Source organism: Saccopteryx bilineata, chromosome 5 (genome assembly GCF_036850765.1).
Source record: "Saccopteryx bilineata isolate mSacBil1 chromosome 5, mSacBil1_pri_phased_curated, whole genome shotgun sequence".
Classification (NCBI taxonomy): Eukaryota; Metazoa; Chordata; class Mammalia; order Chiroptera; family Emballonuridae; genus Saccopteryx; species Saccopteryx bilineata.
The window spans coordinates 183,645,082-183,671,040 of record NC_089494.1 but is presented as its reverse complement, the minus strand read 5'-3'; the positions used below and the strand labels follow the sequence as shown (position 1 = coordinate 183,671,040).

The 25,959-nt window shown below is 35.8% G+C and overlaps 1 protein-coding gene across 1 annotated transcript in view; it reads right to left on the bottom strand.

The window, feature by feature from the left end:
• The window catches only part of STPG2 (sperm tail PG-rich repeat containing 2), a 154,503-nt gene that overhangs the window by 6,238 nt on the left and 122,306 nt on the right, over positions 1–25,959 (bottom strand). The window contains exons 6-7 of the mRNA XM_066233073.1: positions 7,261–7,420; positions 1,931–2,091 (exon numbers count right to left, since the gene is read on the bottom strand). Coding sequence (XP_066089170.1) covers positions 1,931–2,091; positions 7,261–7,420 — 321 coding nt within the window. The remainder of the gene's footprint in view (positions 1–1,930; positions 2,092–7,260; positions 7,421–25,959) is intronic.

Genomic DNA, 25,959 nt, shown 5'->3' with positions numbered 1-25,959 from the left:
CTTGGAAAATTATAAAATATTGATGAAAGAAACCAAGGAAGATACAAACAAGTGGAAGCATATACTGTGTTCATGGATAGAAAAAATAAACATCATTAAAATGACTATATTACTCAAAGCAATTTCTAAAGTCAATGCAATTTCTATTAAAACATTATTGACAAATTTCAAAGATAGAGAACAAATATTCCAAAAATTTATATGGAACCAAGAAAGAACACTAATAGCCACAGCAATCTTGAAAAAGAAGAATAAAGTGGGTGGTATCACACTTCCTGATATTAAGTTATACTACAAGGCCATTGTACTCAAAATAGCTTGATACTGGCATAAGAACAGGCATATAGATCAATGGAACAGAACAAAGAACCCAGAAAAACCCACACCTTTATGGACAATTGATATTTGACAAAAGAGGTAAGAGCATACAGTGGAATAGACAGTCTCTTTAATAAATGGTGTTGGGAAAATTGGACAGGTATATGCAAAAAAATGAAACTAGACCACCAACCTACACCATTCACAAAAATAAACTCAAAATGAATAAAAGCCTTAAATGTAAGTCATGAAACCATAGGCAGTAAGCTCTCTAACATCTCTCGCAGCAATATATTTGCTGATTTATCTCCATGGGCAAGTGAAATAAAGGACAAGATAAACAAATGGGACTATATCAAACTAAAAAGCTTTTGCACAGCTAAAGACAATATGAACAAAATAAAAAGACAAACTACACAATGGGAGAACATATTCGCCAATACCTCTGATAAGGGATTAATAACCAAAATTTATAAAGAACTTGTAAAACTCAACACCAGGAAGATAAACAATCCAATCAAAAAATGGGCAAAAGAAATGAATAAACACTTCCCCAAAGAGGACAGACAGATGGCAAATGGGCAGATGAAAAAATGTTCCACATCACTAATCATTAGAGAAATGGAAATTAAAACCACAATGAGATATCACTTCACACCAGTCAGAATGGCGCTCATTAACAAAACAACACCTAATAAGTGCTGGCAAGGATGTGGAGAAAAGGGAACCCTCCTGCACTGCTGGTGGGAATGAAGACTGGTGCAGCCACTGTGGAAAACAGTATAGAGATTTTTCAAAAACTTAAAAATGGAATTGCCTTTTGACCCAGCCATCCCATTTTTAGGAATATATCCTAAGAATACCACATCTCTGATTCAAAAGAAGAAATGCACCCCCATGTTTATGGCAGCATTGTTCACAATAGCGAAGATCTAGAAATAACCCACGTGTCCCTTAGTGGACGAGTAGATTAAAAAGCTGTGGTACATACACACAATGGAATACTTTGCGGCCATGAAAAAGAAGGAAACCTTACCTTTTGTGACAACATGGATGGACCTGGAAACTATTTTGCTATGTGAAATAAGCCAGGCCGACAAAGAAAAATACCATATGACCTCACTCATTTGAGGAATCCAATGAACAATGTGAAACTGAGGAGCGGAATAGAGACAAAGGCGGGATCAAAGGGACCAGAGGGTAAGTGGACAGAGGGAAAGGGAATGATAGGATGATAGAATGACAGAAGGGAAAGAGATTGGTAAAATTATATACATATAACACAGCATTATAGAGAGCAGAAAAGCAAATGCTGGAGGGAATGGGGGAGGGTTTGGGGCAGGGGGGCAAGGAGGAGGTTGAGGAGAAAATGGGGGAGGGGGGATGTACTCGGTGGGACACTTGTATCTATGTAAACACAATAAATTAAAATTAAAAAAATTACAAACAAAGCTGTGAACCAAACTGATTATTATGCTTATAATTTAGCATATAAATAATTTCAATAATAACCTTATGGTTTATAATAAGGTGTTTATACCATATGTAATTTTTAAACCCTAAGTTATTGGTATTATATATAAGAAATATTATTTTGGTATTCACATGTTACCTTATAATCAACAGGCCCAGGAGTAGTAAAAGCTTCTTTCTGATATGAGAAGAAGGTCTGAGGAACAGAAGACCCCAATGCACTTTTCCTTTGTTGTTTTAAGCATGTTTTGCTAAACTTGTCAATGATAGTATTGTTTAAGAAATTATAAAACCCAGGACCTAAAATTAAGAAGATAATGTATAAGAGTAAACATGTTTTTAAATTTTTAAATGAAGTAACTGCAAATTATTTTTTAGAAAGAGCTTTCATATATTGCTAGCAGAATGCAAAATGATATGCCACTTTGAAAAACAATTTGTCAAATTCTTATGAAGTTAAATGTATACTTACCATATGGCCTAGAAATTCTACTCCAGGTACTTACCCAAGAGAAATGAGAAGTACTAAATTGTCCATCAGCTGAACAGATCATCAAAATGTGCTATACCCAGACAATGGAAAACTACTCAGAAATAAAAAGGAAAAATAAACGCAATAACATAAATGGACCTCCAAAACGTCTACTAAGCGAAAGAAGACATAAAAAATCCTGAATAATGGGTGATTCCATTTATGTGAAATTTCAGAAAATACATAGTCATAATGATAAAAAAAAAAAAAGTCCACAGTATTGGGGCCAGGAGTGGGAATGGAAATTAACTGCAAAGGGGCATGAGAAACTTTAAGGGTGATGGAAATGTTTTCAAAACTTGATTGCCCTGGTGGTTACCTGACTATATACATTTACCAAAACTCATCAAACAGTATACTTAAAATGAATTATTTTTGTGTGTAAATTATACCTCAACCAAAGAAGGAAGGATAGGAGGGAGTAAAAGAAGGAGGGAAGGAGGGTGGAAGGGGAGAGAAAGGGAGAAAGAAGGGGAAGAAGGGAGAGAAGAAGGAAGGAAGGAAGGAAGGAAGGAAGGAAGGAAGGAAGGAAGGAAGGAAGGAAGGAAGGAAGGGAGGGAGGGAGGGAGGGAGGGAGGGAGGGAGGGAGGGAGGGAGGGAGGGAGGGAGGGAGGGAGGGAGGGAGGGAGGGAGGGAGAGAGGGAGGGAGAAAGGGAGGGAGAAAGGGAGGGAGGGAGGGAAGATTCTTAAAACCAAAAGGTATTGAAAAGTTAATGTAGCAACATTAAAAATCAGTTTGAAAATATATCACCTATCATCCAATTTTTCTATCAAAGCAGTTATTTTAAGTTTTTTACCTTTCAGCTTTTAGCGCATATTTATAAGCAAGAATATTTTCTATGGGAACAATCTGAGAGAATAACATTTCTTTTTTTTTTCATTCAAATAATATAAACAACTTTTTATGCTACTGAAAAAGTTTTTATCAAGACATTCAAAAATCTGAAACAAATAAAGTTGACCCCATGCAGGATTAAGGGCACTGACTCTCACGCAATCAAAAATCTGTGTGTAACTTAAGTCGGCCTTTCACATATGTGGATTCTCAATCACAGATCATAAAAACTCATTTGTATATGTTTTATAATTCAGTATTTTTTTAAAAAATGTTTCAGTGAGCAGCAATATGCATAAAATGCAATATGATATTCTTGAAAGAATACTCGTTTTGGTTATACTCACATGAATGAGTTCTAAAAAATAAGCTCTGCAACTAAATAGGTATGAAACGTCACTTGATCTCTTGATTTTCTGGGTTTCAAGTTCTTCTCTAAAGGTAATAGGAATTGACTAGATCAGTGCTACTCAAAATGTGGTATTGTGGACTGCTGACTGTCCAAGAGCAACCTAAAAAAAAGAAACTTACAACTAAATGTAAATTGAATATTTTACTAAGCACTTTGTAACTGGTCTTTCTCCATGGGAAGGTTGTTGGCTTACATTCCAGGGCATCTCCTTTCTCACTGCAGGCAGGAAATAGTTGGCAAATGGGCACTTTGAGTAGCATAATGCTAGATACTGGCTAGATAATGCTTTAGGTTCCTTCTGGATCAAATGTGATCAAATCATTCTGTATGGCCAAATCCTCTCTACTCTTGATATTTATAAGGTATTTCTCAGGGAAGCTGCCCATAAACTATTCTCCATTTTTCAAATATTCCAGTTCTAAAATATATTCCCCAAAAGTGTCTACCAAAATTTCTGTTACCCCAATTGTCAGAAAATCTAAAAGCTAGTATGTTCAATTCCTGCCATTTTCTAAATTCTTCCACTGATAATGCTTAAGAAGAAGGTAAACAGAAAGTGTAATGAATACTACTCAGGCCACTATTTAAGATACTTAAAAGACAAGTATTTCTGATCTTTCTTCTGGCATGAAAGTATAATATATTACAAGTGAGCTTAAATATAAGGATCGCAAGGTATATACATTTCAGGTACTACCTTATTAAGCTTCTTATTTGAAAAGCCATTTTGATCAAAATTGTGCTCATAGTAGAGGTTTTTCATTTAATTTTCCAGTCAGTAGATGTAGAAAAGCCCAGAAACCTCAAAGTTTGACAGTTTAGGGGTAACTTCTAACTTGCTCTAATTGATGGGTCCAATTTGTTACTGTACTCTAATATCTACGTGGAAAAAAAAACCCCCACAAAATTCCATGAAGGCCATTATCACTAATTCTTAAGATTCAGAATTAGATTTTAGAAGTCATCATAATTTCAACTTTATCCTTTACAAGTAAACTAGCCTTTGGGTAATTTGTAATACTGTATTCATCATACACTAGACCATCAAATTGAAAACAAGATCCTATCTTAAAGCAGTTAGGTCAGTCAAAAGAATCATATTTAGAAATAATTTGGATTTCAGATTCATGATAAGCTCTCTAAGACAGACTCAGCCAGGAGAGTGCCCAGCACCTACATATAGCCTCTTTCTCCAGAATGGCACTCTTAGACTTCTAGAAAGACGCTGAGGCCCCCAACACCAAGTATTTCAACAGGCCTAGGTTTATGCATAAAGTACATGATTTAGCCTGAGAATGTTAAACTATCACTTTCACTGCATGCTAGTGTTTAAGAAAGACCCCGGCTAGCCAAGATTGTTTAAAAAATAAAAATTTTTTAAAAAGCCACCAGGCTAGCCAAGATTGAAGGGGAGAAGAATAAGACTCATCCTCTGAATGGCATGAGTAGTAAGTAATGCTGCACTGGAAGTATGGTATTACCATAACAAACTGCCACAGCCACATTTGCTGCAATGGTTTTGGATCAGGCAATGGGGTCAGAAGCTGAAATAACTTCAAGATTTAGAGAAAGAGCCTTGAAGAAACAGTTGGCGATGGCGTAAAGGACAGTAATAAAGATGTTATTGAAGGTTAGAGAAACTAATTTCCATTATATAATGACAGAAATGTTAACAGAACTAATGTTTGGGATAATGAAGAAAATACCTAATAAATTAGTAGATTCTAGTTAAGGAGATTTCTAGGCTGAGTATCTAAAGTGTCAACTAATTGCTTTTAGCTGTGTGTGCAAAGGTATGAATAGAAAGACATGAGTAAAACTTTTCAGTTTTCCAGAAGACTTTATAGGAAATAAAAAGAAATCAGTATTTTCTGGGTTTGAAAGTAAAACTGTTTTTCATCAGCAGACTCTCTAAATATCAGAAGCCCTCAGAGCAGGACATCATCTGAGGGCAAAGACCAAACCCAGGGTTTGGCTATAAGACCTCAGAGATACAAAACTTCATGGAATCTCTCACTTAAATAAAAGAGCCTCTAAGAATTTTGCAGATATATATCATAGACTCTCTTGGGTAAGCCAATAGTGCTCCTAAGAATTTAAGAGTATCACCAAAGGTGACCAAACCTAGACACGGGTTTCTTCTACTAAGCACATGTGAGTATGGGTTTATATAGTATATTTGATTATAAACTAATATAATACAGACTTTCTATAAAAAAATTGTACCAACTTGGAATAAAAGGAACAACAGAAAACAGTGCAAAATAAAAAGGGGCTTATAGACTCCAGTCTTCTGTGTGCAGGAAGCAGGCTAAAAAAGCTCCAGATGCAAACAGCCTATTACCTATAGAAAGGAAGGATGAGTCGAAAGATGAAACCAAAAGCCCAAACGGTAAATGAAGAACCAAGCACCATGAATATCATTCCCAGAGAGCCCCACTGGGACCTAATCAAGAAAATGGCAACACGCGCCTGGTTGGATTTTAGAATTGCTATACCCTGTGACTGCTCTGGGCCGCCAATTTTCCCTCTTTTTTGAATAGGAATAGCTACTATGATTGATTATCCCATCTCTCTCCCACTACTGTGTGTTGAATTTGTGGGGCTCACAACTTGCATCTTTAGTTCACAGCTCTTTGGATAGAGAGGAATCCCACTCAAGAAGCTGATCGGAGGTGCCATACCCAAGAATTCTCACTTGCACCCGTATCTGACTCACATAACAAGATCCTGGACTTCAAGAGTATACCATAATTCCATAAGACTCTGGAGGCCTTGAGAAGGCATGTAGGAAAATCATAAGTATTTTGTGGCCAGAGGGTAGTCTATAGTAGGTTAAAGATGGCCACAGATACTTTGCTAACCCTGTCATTGAGAGAGCATTTCATATCCTTCTGTTCAATACATGCCACCCTGAGTGACTTGGTTGACTAATAGAATGTGACAGAAACATTGTCCTGGCGTTTCTGAGGATAGGTCATAAAAGGCCTTGCAGCATCCTTCCTGCAAGGATGGTGGTGCCCCGAACTACCATATTAAACGAACAACTACCTGGGGTTGCAATGCTGGAGCTGTGTACCCAGTTTGAATGACAGTTCTGTCTGAGCTCTGCCTTCCAGCAATCTCATATATAATAAGATATAACAGAAAAATCTTTTTATTGTAGGCCACTAAGTTTGTTACACAGCCACAGATAACTGTATGTTCACAACTAGATAGGTTATTTTGGTGCTCTATTCTTAGCTCTGTATACTGGAATACCCACTCAGAATACTAGAATATGTGATTGGATGTCCCCAAAACTGAATTTTAACAAAACTGAGTATCATAAGTGATATTACTGGCAGTGACCAGACAGTTGATGTATTAAATATATATATATATATATATGAATATACATATATTCATCCACCAGGAGAAAACTAGGAAATTCACTGAATAAAGAAAAATAAAACAAAATTACAAATCAGATGTGTGACATGTTGAATTGAAACCTTACCAAAATTATGTTTTTATGTATCTGTGTTTAGTATATAGTTAATGTTTTAAAAAACCATTGTAGACTTAAAATGACAACATAAACTATAGAACAACAGCAACAAAAAAGACTGTACTCTGGTGCATTCATCTTGGTAAGAATATTAAGTTACATCACGTTAAACTGTCGTAACACGTGTGTTAATCACTCACCTGGCATTGCCTCTGTCTGGGAGTCCTGTGTGAATCGAGCAGCACTTTGACCAAATGGAATATTTTTCAATGTTGGTGTTTTCTTCAAGGACTTGAAAGCAGTTCGAGATTTATTACATGTGCCAGGAGCTGCGGCGGTTGATCTCACAGGTGCAAATCTCTAGGGAAGAATGGGAAAACATACTAATGAGAAACTGCAGTACATTTTGATACTTCATGAGTTAAAAACTGCCTTCTCAGTAATATAAAATCTAGAGTGTAATTTACTGCTTAATGGAGTGAAGAAAATGTAGATGAATTAAGATTTGGTACCTATCAAAACATAAAATATATAGCTTTTAATAGAATCATCTATATACTAATACAGCAATGCATTATGTACTTTACTATGCCAGATAGACTTTTTGAAGAAAATCATCTTAATATGAGATTCTAGATGACAGGGTATGGCATGCCATGACATGTGCTTTTTTTGGTTTGCCCACTCTCTGTTTCTCTTTTTCTGTTTGTCCATTTCTCCCTCCCTTTCTCTAGATATAGATATATAGAGCGATATATAAATATAGAGATATATATAAAAATATATACTCAGATACACATGCATTTACATATAGAACCATTTAATGAAAAGTGATATATGCCATGGTCCTTTACCCTTAAATACTTTGGTATGTATTTAATAAAAATAGGGATATTTTCTACTTATCTGAAGTACAGTTATCAACTTCAGTAAATGTATCAGTGATATACTTTTATCTGATCTAGCATTCATATTCCAAATCTGTCAGTTGATCTAATAATGCCTCTAGGCCAATTTTCCCTTTCAGTACTTAATTTAGTCTAAGGGCATATACTGTTTTTAGTCTCCTTTAAAGTAGGAATATTTCTACAGTTTTCCTTTGTGCTTTGTGATTCTGGTAGAAAAATAGAACCTTCTTTAGTTGGGGTTTCTCTGATGCTTCCTTGTGATTATATTCAGGTTATGCATTTCTGAACAGAATACTAAATAGGTGATGTTGTGCCTTTCTCAAAATATCATATCTGGAAGTATACAACACCCTCTAGACTCACAGGTGATTTTAATTTTCATGCTACCTAACATTCCACCTGCATTTATCAATAAGCATTAAGCATTCTATTTAAAACAAGAGTCTTCCCTTCTCCTCAATTATTTATTTTTCTATTTATCTACCCACTTATCTATCTATTTGGACTCATCCAAATGGACTAATGAATACTTGTTTTAATGATTTATAATTAATTATTGTTATTTTTTACCAGTGGGGCGCCCTTCAAGTTGTTTCATATGTTCCTATGCTATGCCTTCATTTTTTTAAAATACATTTCCTACTTTCTGACATAACAAGATGTTATATGTTCATTTTTAACTTATTCTACACACTTCCTGCTTCTTGGCTCAGTTAACAGACAGAGATAGAATACATATCTATATATCTATGTCTATACAAACAAATAGACACAGAGAGACACATCACTCACATACATATATATGCATATATACATATATATTTTTTAAATAATGAATTCACATCAAAGCCTTCAATTCATATCTGTCCCATGGGGCTCTTTCTCACATCCCCAATCTATATTTGTGTGTCCCTTCCGCCACAGTGAAAACCTGATTCCCAATATCAACCTTTAGCTTAAACCTGTAATACAGTATATCTAAAATAGTTTCATGCTTGCTTCACCTATACCATTACAATAACCAACCTAATAAAATGAATTCAGAATTTCTTTGCAATTGCTCATTACAAGTCCATTCTATCCTAGCCAAGACTGATACAGTCAAATACTATAGTTACCCGGATTATTCTTTCTTTTTTTTCCTCTTCTGTGTGGTTAAGAGTATACATTTGAAATACAGTGGTTCATTTGTTTCCATTTGCTTTCGATTTTAAGTTATTTTTTAAAAAAAACCTTCCCATTGATTTTATTTTCAAATACATGGAACATTGACATGCTTCCAAAAGATAAATATATATTAAATATATACTTTAAAAAGTGTATTCAAAGAAGTGATGCTCTCTCTTTCCTTCTACCTGTGGATGCTGTGCCCCTGAGGGGGAAAATGTCCAAATTTATAACATTTGCTAATTTCCATGGTATAAATACATCACCATGGTGGCTAATTTCACACTATCAACATAACATCAACCAACATGCAAGCTGGAAAAATAAACGTTCGCTCTTGCAAGCCAGTAAACATGACTCCAGTATGCCAGTGACTCCACTCTACCTCCTCACCATCCCTTGTAGGTAACCAGCTTCACTTTTATTTTTGATGTGTTGATATAAAGATAAGCAGTTATGTGTACATTTCTTTCTTTTTTTTTTCTGAAGTTGGAAACGGGGAGGCAGTCAGACAGACTCCTGCATGCGCCTGACTGGGATCCACCCGGCATGCCCACCAGGGGGTAATGCTCTGCTCATCTGGGGCATTGCTCTGTTGCAACCAGAGCCACTCTAGCGCCTGAGGCAGAGACCATAGAGCCATCCTCAGCGCCCGGGCCATCTTTGCTCCAGTGGAGCCTTGGCTGCAGGAGGGGAAGAGAGAGACAGAGAGGAAAGAGAGGGGGAGGGGTGGAGAAGCAGATGGGTGCTTCTCCTGTGTGCCCTGGCCAGGAATCAAACCCGGGACTCCTGCACACCAGGCTGACACTCGACCACTGAGCCAACCGGCCAGGGCATGTGTACATTTCTTATTGTCCCTTCTTTCTTACACAAAAGGTAATATATTACATATGCCCTCTTACATTTTATACAGTAGATAAATCTTAACACTACCAAAATATATATATTTAATGGAAGTAACAAAAAGGACTCTCTAAACTTTTCTTCTAAATACTATCTTATTACTTAGATGCTGAGTAAAATATTTTTTAAATGGAAGCATATGGAATTACTTGAGGAGTTCTAAAAAGAAAGTATACTGATGCCTGGGCCCCAGTCTGGACTAACTGTATCAATCTCTAGGAAAGAGGGAAGAGGCACCGGGTATTAAAAGGTATTAAAATTCCCTAGGTGTTTCTACTACACAGCAAGAGGAAAGGTATTGTTGTAAAGGAAATCTTATGTTTGAAGATTAATAGTTGAAGATACAAGGAAATTCAATGCATTAGATCAGGGGTATTCAACCTTTTTATATCTATCGTCCACTTTTGTATCTCTGTTAGTAGTAAAATTTTCTAACCGCCCACCGGTTCCACAGTAATAGTGATTTATAAAGTAGGGAAGTAACTTTACTTCATAAAATTTATAAAGCAGAGTTATAGCAAGTTAAAGCATAATAATAATAATTACTTACCAAGTACTTTATGTTGGATTTTTGCTATGTTTGGCAGAATAAATCTTTATAAAACAACTTATTATAGTTAACTCTATCTTTTTATTTATACTTTAGTTGCTCCACTATTGCCCACCATGAAAGCTGGAATGCCCACTAGTGGGCGGTAGGGACCAGGTTGACTACCACTGCATTAGATAAAGTATCAGACAACTCCTTAAATCAATAACTAAAATAAGTAGACCAAAAACATAATTTGTCTTTATACCTATAAACCAAAAATTGTGTCTTATGTTCACCTTGTCAATTGCATTATCACTTTTTTGAATACATCTGTTCATGTTCAACTAAGCACTGATACTACCCCTAGCAAGCAGCCCTGTTAGTTTTAACTCCTTCATAGCTCTCACCCCAGAACCAGTATTCTTTTCTTCATCATCCCTATAATCAAAATTGATATCATAATCTTCACCATTTCTGAAAATATATTTAAAATATTATAATTAATGCCAAGTAATGTCAAATTAGAACTATATATTGGATGAACAGAAATACTATAAAAATTGAGTTTTAGCTTTAAAATTATATTTTAAAAATATCAAGCGTACACATATGCATAACATCCTCTTACCATATACTTATTTTGTGTAGTTACCTTAAGTATCATCTAGTTCCTCACTGCAGAAGCCTCATATTTATTCTTGATTCTTCCTCAAGTCCCTCACCACAATATCTAACCCATTAAAAAGTCATGTTAATTATATCTCCAAAATATACCTGCAATCTATCTACTTGTCTTCAAGGTGGTGCCTCTGAGGTACAATAAAACCAAAGTAGTCTCCTGCAGTCATCTGAAGGTTAAAAACCTTCCCAAGTCAAGTAAGATAATCAAAGCTATATGCAGTACAGTTAGTAAAATGTTACAACTACATTAATCTAGAAGCTGCTACATTAAAACATGTTTGCTAGCATTGTAATGTTCCAGCTTAGATATATCTTAGATACCTTCAAGTCCCTTTAGTATATACCCTGCAGAGTGTGAAATGATAACTGTGAAATAGACATCATTAATAAAGGCCCCAGTGGTAGTTGTTGACATGACCTATGGCCTGGCTCCACAAGAGCCTCCAACCTTCTCTGCAAGAAATGCACGTCCTCATAGGTTACATGTTAACACTGCACACATTCATTGGCAAGGTATATTTAAAAACTCACACTAAAATCTCTTCTACACTAAACTGAATTTTTACTTATGCAAATTTGCATAATAGAAAAATGTTTAATAGATGGTTTCAGTTCAAATATTCATCTTTGCATATTATTGCTAATATTATAATCTTACTTCATTTCATTTTACCCACATCTTTTGGTAATATGATTTTCCCAGGCCATGTGGGTTTCCAATTTGCTTAAATATCACTTCCCTTTTTATAATCTCCCTGAGCATCATTGGATTTGTTGCTGGCTTCACATTATACCTATTATACTCTACTTATGAAAATGACTATAGACCATTACCTGGGATTGAGAAAAAAAAGCACATGATGCATCATTTCCATTTGGTGTCATACTTTCATTCTCCTGAAATTGACTTTTAATGTTATATTTCCCAGGTCCTGGTACTCCCTAAATCATTACAGAAAAAAAAATACATGTTCTCATTAAGAAAACACTTATAGCACCTAAGGAAACAGTTGGCTAAATATCTGAACAAAACCTTCAGGGATTTTGAGAAAATTCGTATATGATATTACCAAAGCACCACATTAAAAGGCAAACCAAAATAAACTTCTTAAGAGAAAAAAAAATAGATAAAGAAATTTTCCTTATCAAAGCTTCCCAGGAACCTGAAAACACACTACTTAAAACTTTGCTGCCCTCTACTGATAGAACTCAGAAAAAAGACATGTAGCTCTTCATGTGATTAAATATTAAATGAATAAAAATGACTTCTATATTTCTTCCATTTAAATGTGTGTGTGTGTGTGTGTATATATATATATACATACATATATATATACATATATATGTATATCCAGCTCTAAATAAAGATTTTACTGTTTTCCAAATTTCTATTAACCAATAGACTGTTTTATTTGCAATAAACTTCAGAATATATTTTAACTATAAATGTTAGAAAATGTAAGATATTAAGCTTCTTACTAAATACTTTACAACAGATAAAATTAATTACTAAACAGTTAAATTGAGTTTTTTATTATCTTACTAATACAATTTGAATATATACTAAGAATTTCTATTTATGCATTAATCAAATATTTTAATTACTTTTTTTAAATGTACCTTTCATATTATAAAAAAGTTAGATTCAAATCTTCTGATTTATATATACCTTCCTAACTTTCCTATGTTAGAATCATTCCTTTACTTTGAATTAAATATTTAGCTTATAACATATATATAATGAAATTCTATTAGCAAATTCTGTCACCTCTATCATTATATGTCCAAATCCAACCACTTCTTTCTACCTCCACAAATACCACTCTGATCCAAGCTACCATCTGTTACGTAGATTACTGTGGAATCTTCCTAACTGCCCACCTGACTTCCACCCTTGTCCACTTTCAGTGTATTTTCAAAACAGGAGTTAGCGATGAATCCAGTGAAGTCCCCAAGTCAGACTGCACCTCTCCCCTTCCCAAACCCATCTGATAGTTTCCAGTATCACTCCAAGCAAAAACCAAGGTCCTGAGTGTGATATGAATTTCACCCCCAGACCTACTTTTATCTTTTTCTTTTTTTTTTTTTTCTACTGAAGCTAGAAACGGGGAGAGACAGTCAGACAGACTCCCGCATGCGCCCGACCGGGATCCACCCGGCACACCCACCAGGGGCGACGCTCTGCCCACCAGGGGGCGATGCTCTGCCCCTCCGGGGCGTCGCTCTGCTGCGACCAGAGCCACTCTAGCGCCTGGGGCAGAGGCCAAGGAGCCATCCCCAGCGCCCGGACCATCTTTGCTCCAATGGAGCCTTGGCTGCGGGAGGGGAAGAGAGAGACAGAGAGGAAGGAGGGGGCGGGGGTAGAGAAGCAAATGGGCGCTTCTCCTATGTGCCCTGGCCAGGAATCGAACCCTGGTCCCCCGCACGCCAGGCCGACGCTCTACCGCTGAGCCAACCGGCCAGGGCCCAGACCTACTTTTATCAACCTAACCTCATCTCCCACTATTCTCCATACTCTATTTATTCTGGTCTCAAAAATACCCAGCATATATTTACCTCAGGACCTGTGTGCTTGCCATTCTCTCTGCTGGAACATTCTCTTAGCTCCAGGGCTCACTTCATTCCGGTCAGGCACTATGCAATGTCACCTTTGCAGTGTGTCGTTGCCAGTCCAAACTAAAATTCCAGTGCCTCCCCCAAACAATTCCTGTCCCCTCTTCTACCTCTTTTTTAACCTAACCATTTTTTACTATTCAAAATACAGTTTTCTGCCATGCTGTGAGCTTCAAGGCAGTTTTTTCCCTGTTTTGTTCACTGCTATATCTATAGAGTATAGAAGAGTACCTGCATCGCAGTAAGTGCTCAGTAAATATTTGCCAGAGGATGGATGAAAAGACAAATGCATGTATTGAATCCCATATTTTCACTAATCATATAATGAATTCAGAGATATGTTCCTCTGGGAAATATGTAGTTCCCAATAAGAATATTAGCCATTTCTAATTATAGTAAAGTGTCTTAAAGCCTACATTTTAAGAACAATAATAATTTTTAAAAAGTTCTTTAGGAGAAATTCTTATACAGAAATACTTCCTTATAAATAGATGAGATTCCAAAAATTCATGCAAAGGTCCATGTTCTCTTGTCTCAAATGAACAAATCCATGCCCTTGTTTGGTGGCTGACAGAAAAGACGCACTTTGGCTGTGGCATGCCAGATTGTTTTTATCTATGACCTTGTAGAAAGTTAAGCTTAGAAGAAAAAAACTTCTGCATAATTCTGTGTTTATATAAACCCATGAAATATGTTTCAAATGTAGAAACACAGAGAAAGTATAACTTCAAATATACAATGTTAATCTGTTTTCTTGAATTAAAGTTACACAAGTACTATATCTGGCAGGTAGGGTAAAATTAACCAACTACTGACATGCTAGGATTACTGTCCCACTATTTCCAACAGTTGTATAATAAGGTCATTACTCATTACTAAGATATTACAGGGGGGAAATTAAGCATAAATAATGAGATAAGTGAATATAGTCTTGGGAAACTTTTTTCATATAAGCAAAAATTAAATCTTGATCCCGTCAATGAATACTTCTTTTTCCTTTCTTTCATTTTTTCATAAAGGTCATAATATTACTGAACTTTGCTTCACTAAAATAAGATACAGCAGTAAAATTAGGTCCTTGCTTTTAAAAATTATGCTTAAGATTTAATAAGCAAATTTAAAATAAGCTCCAAAATAAAATATGAGCCACTGCCCACTAAAGAGCAGTTCTCCATTTGTGACAATATGAAGAAGGCACAAAGCCTTTGAGAAGACCAAACTCCGGGGCACAAGATAAAAATACTGTGATGCTTATAACTAATTTTTCAAGTTGTGATCAACAGACCACCTGCACTGATATCAACCTATTAAATACACAGCCTCCCAGTTTCTCATTTGAGCTTTGGTGAATCAAATCTCGGTAGATCCTGGAATCCACCTTTTAACAAGCCTCACAGATGATTTTCATGCACCATAAATAACTCAGCCCCAAAGGTGTAATAACCACAGCTTCTTTTGCTAGCCAGACTCTTCCTAAGAAAGAAAGGCCCTGATCTGGAGAATATTCTGCCTTGGGAACGGAGGTTAAAGATTATTGGGGCAGGTTGTTTATGATGGCATCTTTTCATGTACAACCTAAAAGAAATGGGCTTCTTTCTTTTAAAATTAGGGTATAATCATCCATTTGACCAGATGGTGTGCAAAGATTAAGTGGAGTAAGGAAAGCAATACAGTTTCACCTTCAGTTCTCTAACTTACAGCCACCATCAGTGATGATTATTATTTTCATTAAAAATGCTAAAAAGCTTACTATGTGCAAAGTACTGGCATACAGTAATAAATAAATCATGGGCTCTGCTTTTGAGAAGCTCACATTAGATTAGTGATCTCAACCCAAGTTGCACAAGAGAATCCACCTGGAGAGCTTTACAAAATAACAGTATTTCATTCTACCTCATTCAAATCAAAGCCAGTGGAACTTAGGTCCAGGACTTATTTTTTTATTATTATTTACTTTATTTTTTAGTGAGAGATAGAGAGAGGGAGAAAAGTACAGACAGACAGGAAGGGAGAGAGATGAGAAGCATCAACTCATAGTTGCAGCACTTTAGTAGTTCATTGATTGCTTTCTCATATGTGCCTTGACCAGGGGGCTCCAGCTGAGCCAGTGACCCCTTCCTCAAGCCAGCAACCTTGGGCTCAAGCCAGCCACCATGGGGTCGTGTCTATGATTCCACGCTCAAGCCAGCGACTCAGTTCTCCGAACCTGGATCCTCAGAGTCCCAGGTCAATGCCCTATGCTCTGTACCACCACCTAGTCTTTAATAAGGCAGGTCCTGGCCTTATTAAAGCTAAAAAATAAAAAATGTCAGCTTCCTGGTTGCTTCTAATGTACAATCGGTATTGAGGCCTAAATCAGTTTAAAACTCACAGTGTCAGGCCTCATCCAAAACATGCAATAACTTTCCACTGATTGTATTACTTCCATTGTTCCCTAGTTTCATGAAAGATTTGACCTGAAGCCTACTGGATTTCATTATGCTCTGATGGAATCACAATTTACCTTGGTATTAGCCACTCCCTCCTAAATGTCAGTCTTTTCTCAAGTCTGGTTGACAATTTAGGTGAGTGGGAAAGATACCTGGAACTCTCTCCCCACTCTGTATATAAACTTTTATTTAAACTCCCCATTTTCTTCCTGTCTTACTTTTAATTATAAAAATTAAAAACACAGGAAAATGAAGAATAGTATAAAAATTCCCATATACCCATCACCACGGTCAATAATCCTCAACTCGTATTCAAATTTGTTTCCTAATCCAGCCAACTTTCCTAATTCTCACTCCAAAGATGTAAGAGGCATATCCAAAATATATAATTTCATCAATAGGTAATTTAGAATGTATCTCAATGATGGTTTGACTCCTTAATTATTCAGAGTTCAAATTTTTATGACTCTCATAAATTTGTGTATAGTAAACTTAGCTATAATAATAGATATATAAATATTGTATATTTGTGGGGGTTTTCTTTTTTTTTCTTTTGGGTGAGAGGAGGGAGATAGTGAGACAGACTCCCACATACACCTCGAACAGGATCCAGCCAGGAACCCCTGTCGGGCTGATGTTCACACCAACCGAGCCATCCTCAGCACTCGGTGCCATGCTAGAATCAATCGAGCCACTGGCTGTGGGCAGGGAAGAAGGAGAGAGGGATGAGAGGGTGGGGGAGAAACAAATGGTTGCTTCTGTGTGCCCTGATTGGGAATCGAACCCGGGACTTCCACATGCCGGACTGACACTCTATCCACTGACCCACCAGCCAGGGCCATATATTCGTGTTTTAATCAGAGGTCAAAGTTCATTCTTACAAATGGTTAAATGTTTTTTAAATCTCTTGTAATCTATAAGTTTCTTCATTACTTTTTTCCTTTTAAATTATTTGGTAAAAAAGCTAAGATTTTCTCCATTTTTTTAGTTTCCGAAACTTTTTATTTTCCTGACTGAATATCTATGTGTCCATCTCTCATACTTCCTATAAACTTGCAGTTTTATATAAAGGCTTGATCAAATTCTAATTTAATTTTCTTTGGTGGGAGGGGCAAGATTACTTTATAGATGACATTGCACACTTCTACCAGGATGCACATGTAATGGCTGATTCTCCCTCATCCTGCAATGTTAGCAGTCAGAGATGATTACTGACAAGATCTAGTAATTTATTAAGGGTTCCAAAATGATATTATAATTCTAAAATTATTTTTTATTTATTGGCTGAAATAGCACTTTATCAACTATTTACTTGCTCTAAGGTACAGTTCATGTGGCACAAGTAAGATAAATGCTTGGGTTTTTTCCACTCTTATTTACCAGTTCAAAGCACTAAGTTGTACTCTTATATCCTACAACACTAATCAATAAGATTTTTAAATTCTGATTTTATACTCATAGACCTAGATGTATTTAAATTATCTCAACCCATTAGAGTTATATTGCTCATTGATGCTGAAATTATCCCATTTTCGGTCAGTGAGAACCTACTTGAATGAGTCTCTGAATCCTTTTGCTATGACCCTAGTAGGCTTTCATAGCTTTCTTGCTCTCTGGTATGACCAGATGCTTCATGTGCATCTTATACAATTCCTGCTCCAAACCTGGAATCAGCTGTTTCTTCAAGGAGTTCTGATCCTTTTTAGTGGTGAATGAATGGTATTTAGAAACCTCAACCTGGAGTCTAGAAATATCTTCCATGTTTGTTACACTACCCCTTTCCTCTTCTATATCAGTGACCCCAAATCCAGTGACTCTCTCATTTAATTTCTTCCATCAGTGGACCTCACATCTTCTCCTACAGTGGGGATGAGAAAGTTGCCTCACTACAAGAGATTGTGTTTCTCATCCAGATTGTCACCAATCCTGATGTTTCCAATCCCACCGGCCACCTTCCACAGGAACTGCTATTCCCGGACTTTTCCAGGTACTATAATGTGAGCTGGCTCAATTCAGGTGTTTACATAACAGCTTTACCCTTTTTACTATTTAACCTTTAACCATCAGCTTTTACATTTACCATTTGCCCATCAGCATTCCATCTTTAAAAACTGAAAATCTTTTATCAATTATCACCTCCTTTCCCCAATCTTTTTGTGTTGTATTACATCTTTTTATTCATTTACTTACTAATTTAGTGAGGCTTTGGGAGTGTAATAGGCTGAACTGTTTTTCATCAAGATTCATATGTCAAAAGTCCTAGTCCTAAGTACCTCAGAATATAACTAGGTATATTTGGCCTTTAAAGAGGTAATTAAATTTAAACAAATTCTTTAGGGTGGGCCCTAATCCACTATGACTAGTGTCTTTATAAGAAGAGGGAGTTTGGACACAGACGTGAGCATGCACAGAGGAATGACAGTGTAAAGACATGAAAATAAATATCCATTTACAAGCCAAGGAAAAAAGCCTCCGAAGAAATCACTGCCAACTTCCTTCCTGCCTTGATCTCAGACTTCTAACCTCCAGACTGCAAGAAGACAAATTTATTTGAGTCACCCAGTCTATAGTTACTTAGTCATGGAAGCTCTAGGAAACTAACAGAGTGAGGAAGCTAAGATATAAGCATGGATTCCATCTGAAGCTCCCCATTCCTTTCTGTAAAAACCACAAAAGATAAAGAATTCCAGGAAGCTAGGAAAATAGCAGAAAATATAACAATGGACTGTCAAAGTCTAAGAGGCACAGTAGTGGTAGCTCTGGGAAGGAAAGAAAAAGTCAGATTGATCATACTTCTGAAACATAATAATAGTTTAGTTGCATTAATTGAATAGATGGAACTATAAAGACAGACTGATGAAATCATCCAAACTTTGAATTTTCTGCACCTCTCTTTCAAATCCAGAAGATACTTTTCAAGATCTGATATTAGCATAGAACATAATAGCATACAAATAGCGCCTGAAACTACGCCACGGCTTAAACTGGTTATTCAAATATAGAACTCAAAATTAAAGCTTCTGAAATGAAGGAAATTGTCATGATTACCAAATGAGGACTGGTGTAGTAAGATACAGAGAGACGTCTGATTTTAAGGTTTTCATTTGTCTCTATACACTTTAGTTTCACATTTTGTTTAACTATTGCTTGTTCTTCCAGTATAATTTCAACAAAGTGGCCTCATTCTAAAGCTATATCCTCATATATCCAAGCTATAATGCATTTATTAGCTTTCATCCAGGTATTGCAAAAAACAAAAACAAAAAAGGTTTTATTTTAGTTTAGAAGTATTTTTTAGATTAATTATAAAACTCTCACTTCTGCAATAAAAACTTACTTAAATAATGTTTTTAGTTCTCCTTACCTGTTATCCTTCTTACAAATAAAATGGAAGAAATATTAATCTGTACTTGATACTATTCCTATGTTATCATTAATCCTTAAAAATCCTGCAAGATAGACACTACTCAAGTTTTCCCAACGGGGGAAATAAGATTCATAAATAGTAAGTAACCTACTCTAATACAACTGGCAGAGACACAGCTCAAACTAAAGTCTGACTAACAACAAAGCCCCTCATCTTTTTTCAAGGAATATTACAAAAGTACAATGCAGAGATCATGATGAACTCACTGAAAATATAATAAATTTTCAGTAATTATATCCATAGTAACACATTTTATTTTATATTTTATAACAAAATTCCTTTGATTATCTATTCGTTCTTTTTACAAACATATATTATATTGTTTAATATGTGCCAGGTACATGAAAGTTTCTTAAATGGCAAACAAGACAGAGCTCTGCACTCCTGAAGAGAACATTTCAGCGAGAGAAACAGACAAGTAACATAATAGCTATCAAATAAACTAACAACAAATTGCAGTTGGTGTCATAAAGGATACAAATGCAAAGATTCAAAATAGCAGTCAAAGAAAGGTAAACAGAAAAGTCTACTTATGCTGAAACCTAAACTCGAGAATGAGCTTATCTTGAGAAGAATGGACTGAATAGGATTCTTATAGAAAAGCAATGCAAAGACAATGGAAAAATTAGTCAGAAAAGCATCCTGGAATAGTGAAAATCACATCAAAGGCTCTGAGGAAAGATTTTATATATAAGAGTAAATTCTGGGTCATATGATAATATTATATTTAGCCTTTAGAGAAACCACCAAACCATTTTCCACAGAAGCTATACCACTTTGCATTCCTACCAGTAATGCACAATGGTTCCAATTTCTCCACATCCTCACCAACACTTGTTGTTTTTTATTATTATAACCAACCTAGTAGACATGAAGTAATATCCTGTGGGGATTTTAATTTGCATTTCCCAAATAACTAATGATGTTGAACATCATTCCATGTGTATATTGGGCATCTGTGTATCTTCTTTGAAAAAATGTCTACTCGAATTTTTTGCTCATTTTTCAACTGGGTTGTTTATCTTTTTGTTATCAGATAATACTTTAAGAAGACAAACATGACTGCCTATAAAGATTAAAGAAGAAAATAGGATTGGCAGAGGAGATATCTTCCAACCCAATTTTAGAGCTCCAGGCAAGGTAATGCTTTCTTGCTCTCTTTGACTAAAGAGTAGCTGTGGTGGTGATAATAATTATAACCACAAGAATAACAGTCATGAGAAATAATCTACAAAAATAACCACCAAAATTCCTCCTATCCCTATAAATCTATGCCTTCCTTACACCATCAGAAGATGGTGTCCATTTCCCTCCCCTTTAACTGCCTAGTCTTGTGACTTATTTTGACACAGAGAATACAGTGGAAGTCACACAGTGCCACTCTTAAACCTAGGCCTTAAGGAGCATGATTTGTTCCACATTTACACTCACACAGCCTTGAACTACCACGTGAGTGCAGCTACATGGAAGGAAAGCAAGGCCCAACCAGCTTTCAGTCATTATAGTCATTACAGCCAATCAGCTAAGGTGCCACACATGAATGAAAGCATCTTAGATACTCTGGAATGTGACCACATGAGTGACCCTGCTGATACCATATAGTTCAGAAAAACTACCGAGGCCATCAAACCTGGAGAATCACTGTGCTGTGAAGGTTATTTGCAGCAGGCTTAGAATTGGTGTGAGCCGTTTTGCTAAAGTATCTATAAGGTGTTGATACTCCGTTAAATTATGAAACTACTGATTAACAGTCTTTTCTTTGCAATTAAGTCTCGCAGAGGTAGTTTGTATGAGCTTGTTTATCTATTCACTAATAACAATGAGACTAATGGGTTGCACCTGGTCTTCGTGAGACTCCTGGAGGGCACTACAGTTGGTGCTCCATATGTAATACGATATTCCTGTATAACCGGCAGAAGATAAGAATCCCTGACAAACCTCCATTTTGTACTCCCTGGTTCAGAGGTGTCAGTGGCTCCTGATTTAAGACAGGAAGCATGTGGTGGTATGTGGTCTTAGAAAGGGAAAATAATTCGAGCTCATTCCTGGCCTCTCTGGAACCCTTGCAGCCTTTGACTACAAGGCATATTCTTACTTTAATGCTATTGCCATTTGTATTCTTTTTCTGCAGATGAGCATTGTCACTCGGGGCCTTGAGTAGTCTTTAGAGATGGAACCCCATCTGCCACTATTAGTACAATCATGAAAAAGAAATTGTTGCGAAGGTGATTGGCTATGCAGCAAGAAATGACAGAAACAATGGTTAACATCAACAAAGCACCTACTACCTTGCCAGACATTACTTAAATTCATAGCTAAGAAAATTGACATAAAGAAAGTAAATTATTTCCAAAGGCAGCATAGCTTGTAAGTAATTGAGACATATTACTGGCTGTTGACAGAATCCCAATTACCAATCTCACTTTCTACAGCTGTCTGCCAAAGACGGGTGGCCATATAACACAGTCCTGACTAATGAATGTAGGCAACTGTCAAACAAAGAAAATAAAAGCCAGAGCAGGGTTAGAAAACAGACTAATTCAATTTTAAAATGTTTGTTTTGTAGTTCCTAAAAAAAATCAAAATAGGAGATAAGGAGATAACCTTATAGACAGTAATTCATGAAAGATTACAGCTCAGTGGAGGGTTAGGAGTATAAATACACACTGGAAGTGATCTGGGTATTTGGAAATAATCAGTACATATAGGTGGTGCCCAGTGCCATAAAACTAAATGATTTCTGGAGAAATTGTGTAGGACTAAGAATAGTATGTAATAGGTATGTGCTTCTCTGTATTATATCGATTTTAGTACTATATTCTTAATATTCTTAATACTTTTTTAATGGCTCATATGAATTTATAAATGATTCTAATCTTGAAACTTTATTCTAACAATTTTTAGATATTTACTATATTTAACTAGCAGATAGACTAAATATTATGGTACAGCTTATGATTATCTCATTTTTCAGAGCTAATTAAAATGTATTGGTTCCAATTCCTAAAAACAAAGTGATACTTAACATTATTTTTCTATTATGTCATCTTATAATAAAAAATTTATAAGCAACCCAAAATGAAGGTTTGCAACTTAAAATATTCTCAGTATTCTTATACTAACCTAACTTTTGCTTTATAATTATTTTTGGCACTATAATCCTAATAAAAATAGTTTTTTGTTTAAAATTAAATATATTTAATAGTATTTCCCAGATACAGTTAACTCTTTAGACAACTCAATCATAATGATTCATTGGATAAAGCAATATATAACTTTGACTTGAGAATATAGAAAAGAATGTGTCCATTTTCATACCTGCAACGTAAATTTTGGTTCTTCAGAAAGCATAGAACATTTTTGTTTTTGATCTTGGAAAAACAAACATGTTCTATGTGATTTTTATTTATTTATTTTTATAATATTATGGCATTTTATATTTATTTGGTATTACACTATGAATATTTTCCCATGTAATTATACTTTAAGTAATTTAATGTATGCATATATTACATAGTACATCATCATATAGTATTCAATTTATTTAATTGGTTCTCTTTAGTCAAACATTTATATTTTACGATTTTTGTGACATACTCCCAAATTATCCTAACTTACTGTTTTAATTATCAAACTTTCACAACAGCAAAAGAAGTTCATTTCTTAATGCAGGCCTCACCCAAACTGGGTATCAGATTTTTTCTGATTACATTATCTTAATTAATTTTAGTAATTTATGTGAACTATTGCAATATCTTCATAAATTATCTTCCCTTTCTTTCTTCTAATTGAATTTATTGGGTTGACAGTGGTTCACAAAAACATAGATTCAAAGTGTACAACTCAACAAAACATAACCTGCATACCGCATCGCGAGCCCATTGCCCAAAGCAGTCTCTTCCTGTTGCCATTTATCCCCTCCCACTCCGCTCACCTCCTCCGACTCCCACCACCCTTGTCCTCTGGCTATCTCCACACTGTTGTCTGTTTCTATGTGATTTTATATATATAAATGTTTACATACGTGTGTGTGTGTGTGTTTGCTGAATCTCCTCACCTTCTTTCATCTAGCCCCTGCAAACCCCCTCCCCTCTGATAGCTGTCAGTCTGTCCCATGTGTCTATGCCTTTGTTTTTATTTTGAGTATCAGTTTATTTTGTTCATTAGATTCCACATATAAATGAAATCATAGGCTATTTCTCATTCTCTGACTGGCTTATTTCACTTAGCATAATAATCTCCAAGTCCATCCATACTGTCACAAATGTTAAGATTTCCTTCCCTTTTACGGCTGAGTAGTATTCTACTAGGTAAATATACCATATACCATAGCTTTTTTATTATTCACTAACCTACGGGTGGGCACTTGGGTTGTTTCCATATCTTGACTATTGTATATAATGCTACAATGAACATAGGGGTGTGTATATATTTTTGAACTAGTGTTTTGGGTTTCTTCAGATATATACCCAGTTGTGGAATCGCTGGGTCATAAGGCAGTTCCATTTTTTATTTTTTGAGGAAACTCCATACTGTTTCCAGTATTGTTACGGTTTTGCTACTTATATTTAAGTCTTTAAATCATTTTGAATTTACCCCGTTGTAATGTCTAAGTTAGTGGTCTAGTTTCTTTTTATTTTTTCATGTACCTGTCTAATTTCCCTAACATCATTTATTAAATAGACTATCTTTACTCCCATTGTATGTTCTTTCTTCCTTTATCAAATATTAATTGATCACAACTGCATAGGTTTATTTCTAGATTCTCTATTCTGTTCCATTGATCTATATGTCTGTTAAGAGGCTTTTCCATATAAATCTAGACAGGTATATCAGAAGAAACAAAATTCAAATATCAGTTACTAGGTCTGACTATGTATTGTTGCTCTGGAGTACAGAGTCTGGAGTACAGAGTCTGCAGTTTCAACTGTTTGAACATGAAAGTGAGTAAAGCTGATAAAAAGCTACCTGGATCCCCTGCTATAAATGCTAAAATAACAGTTCATGTCAATACTTGTATTAGTAGTTATGCTGAGTCAAAAATTTAATGTAGGAAATATGAAACTACACTTTACACTACCAAATTCTGAGCTAGACTAAATATGAGTAAATGTGGCTATACTGAAAAATCTCACCAAATGATCCAAAATTACAAAAAAGTTAAGTGTTCAAAAAATTTTCATCAAAAGCAAACAGATACAGTTTATATAGTTTTCCTGTAATTATTATATCTTAAATGGCATGTTACCTAGTAGCAGTCAAGATTTATAGTGCCTATTTTGGTAAATTAGTACTATGTAAATTTCAGAGTTATTAACAGTAGCATTTATTACTGTGAAATGCAACATGAACTTCTGCATAGTGTTACTAAGTGTGAGTATATTCTTCCTGCTCTTTGCAAACCTAAATTCTTCTTTTTAAAGGAAAAAAAATAACACTAAATGAATACACAAACTGAACACATCAAAATAAAATAATGTTAAGGTTTATAAATATTTTTTCAAGAAAGAGAGAGAAAGATGTTGACCAGGCAGTGGCAGAGTGGATAGAGTGTTCGCCTGGGATGCTGAGGACCCAGGTTCAAAACCCCAGGGTTACCTGCTTGAGCATGGGCCCATCTAGCTTGAGTGTGGGGTCATCAGCTTGAGCTTGGGATCACAGACATGACCCCATGGTTGGTGCTTGAGCAAGAAGTTGCTGGTTTGGCTGGAGCCCCCTGGTCAAGGCAAATATGAGAAAGCAATCAATGAACAACTAAGGTGCTGCTTCTCATCGCTCTCCCTTCCTGTCTCTCTCTCTCTCTCTCTTTCTCTCTCTCTCTCTCACGCACGCTTAAAAGAGTGAGAGAGGGAGGAGAGATGAGAAGCATCAACTTCTTTTGTTTCACTTTAGTTGTTCATTGATTGCTTCTCATACATGCCTTGACTGGGGGAGCTCCAGCTGAGCCAGAAACCTTTGGGCTCAAGGCATTGACTTTGGGATCATGTTGATGGTCCCATACTCAAGTTAGCAACTATGCATTCAAGCTGGTGACCCTGAGCTTAATCCTATGAGCCTGTGCTCAAGCTGGCAAACTCAAATTTTGAACCAGGGACTTCAGCATTCCAAGTGGATGCTCTATCCACTGCATCACCATCAGTCAGGCAAGGGTTATAAATCTTAAGGACCCATATAGAATTAATTTATCCTACACTCACAAGGATGGAAAATTCAAATGTCTACTGGGGCTAGGCAGGCAA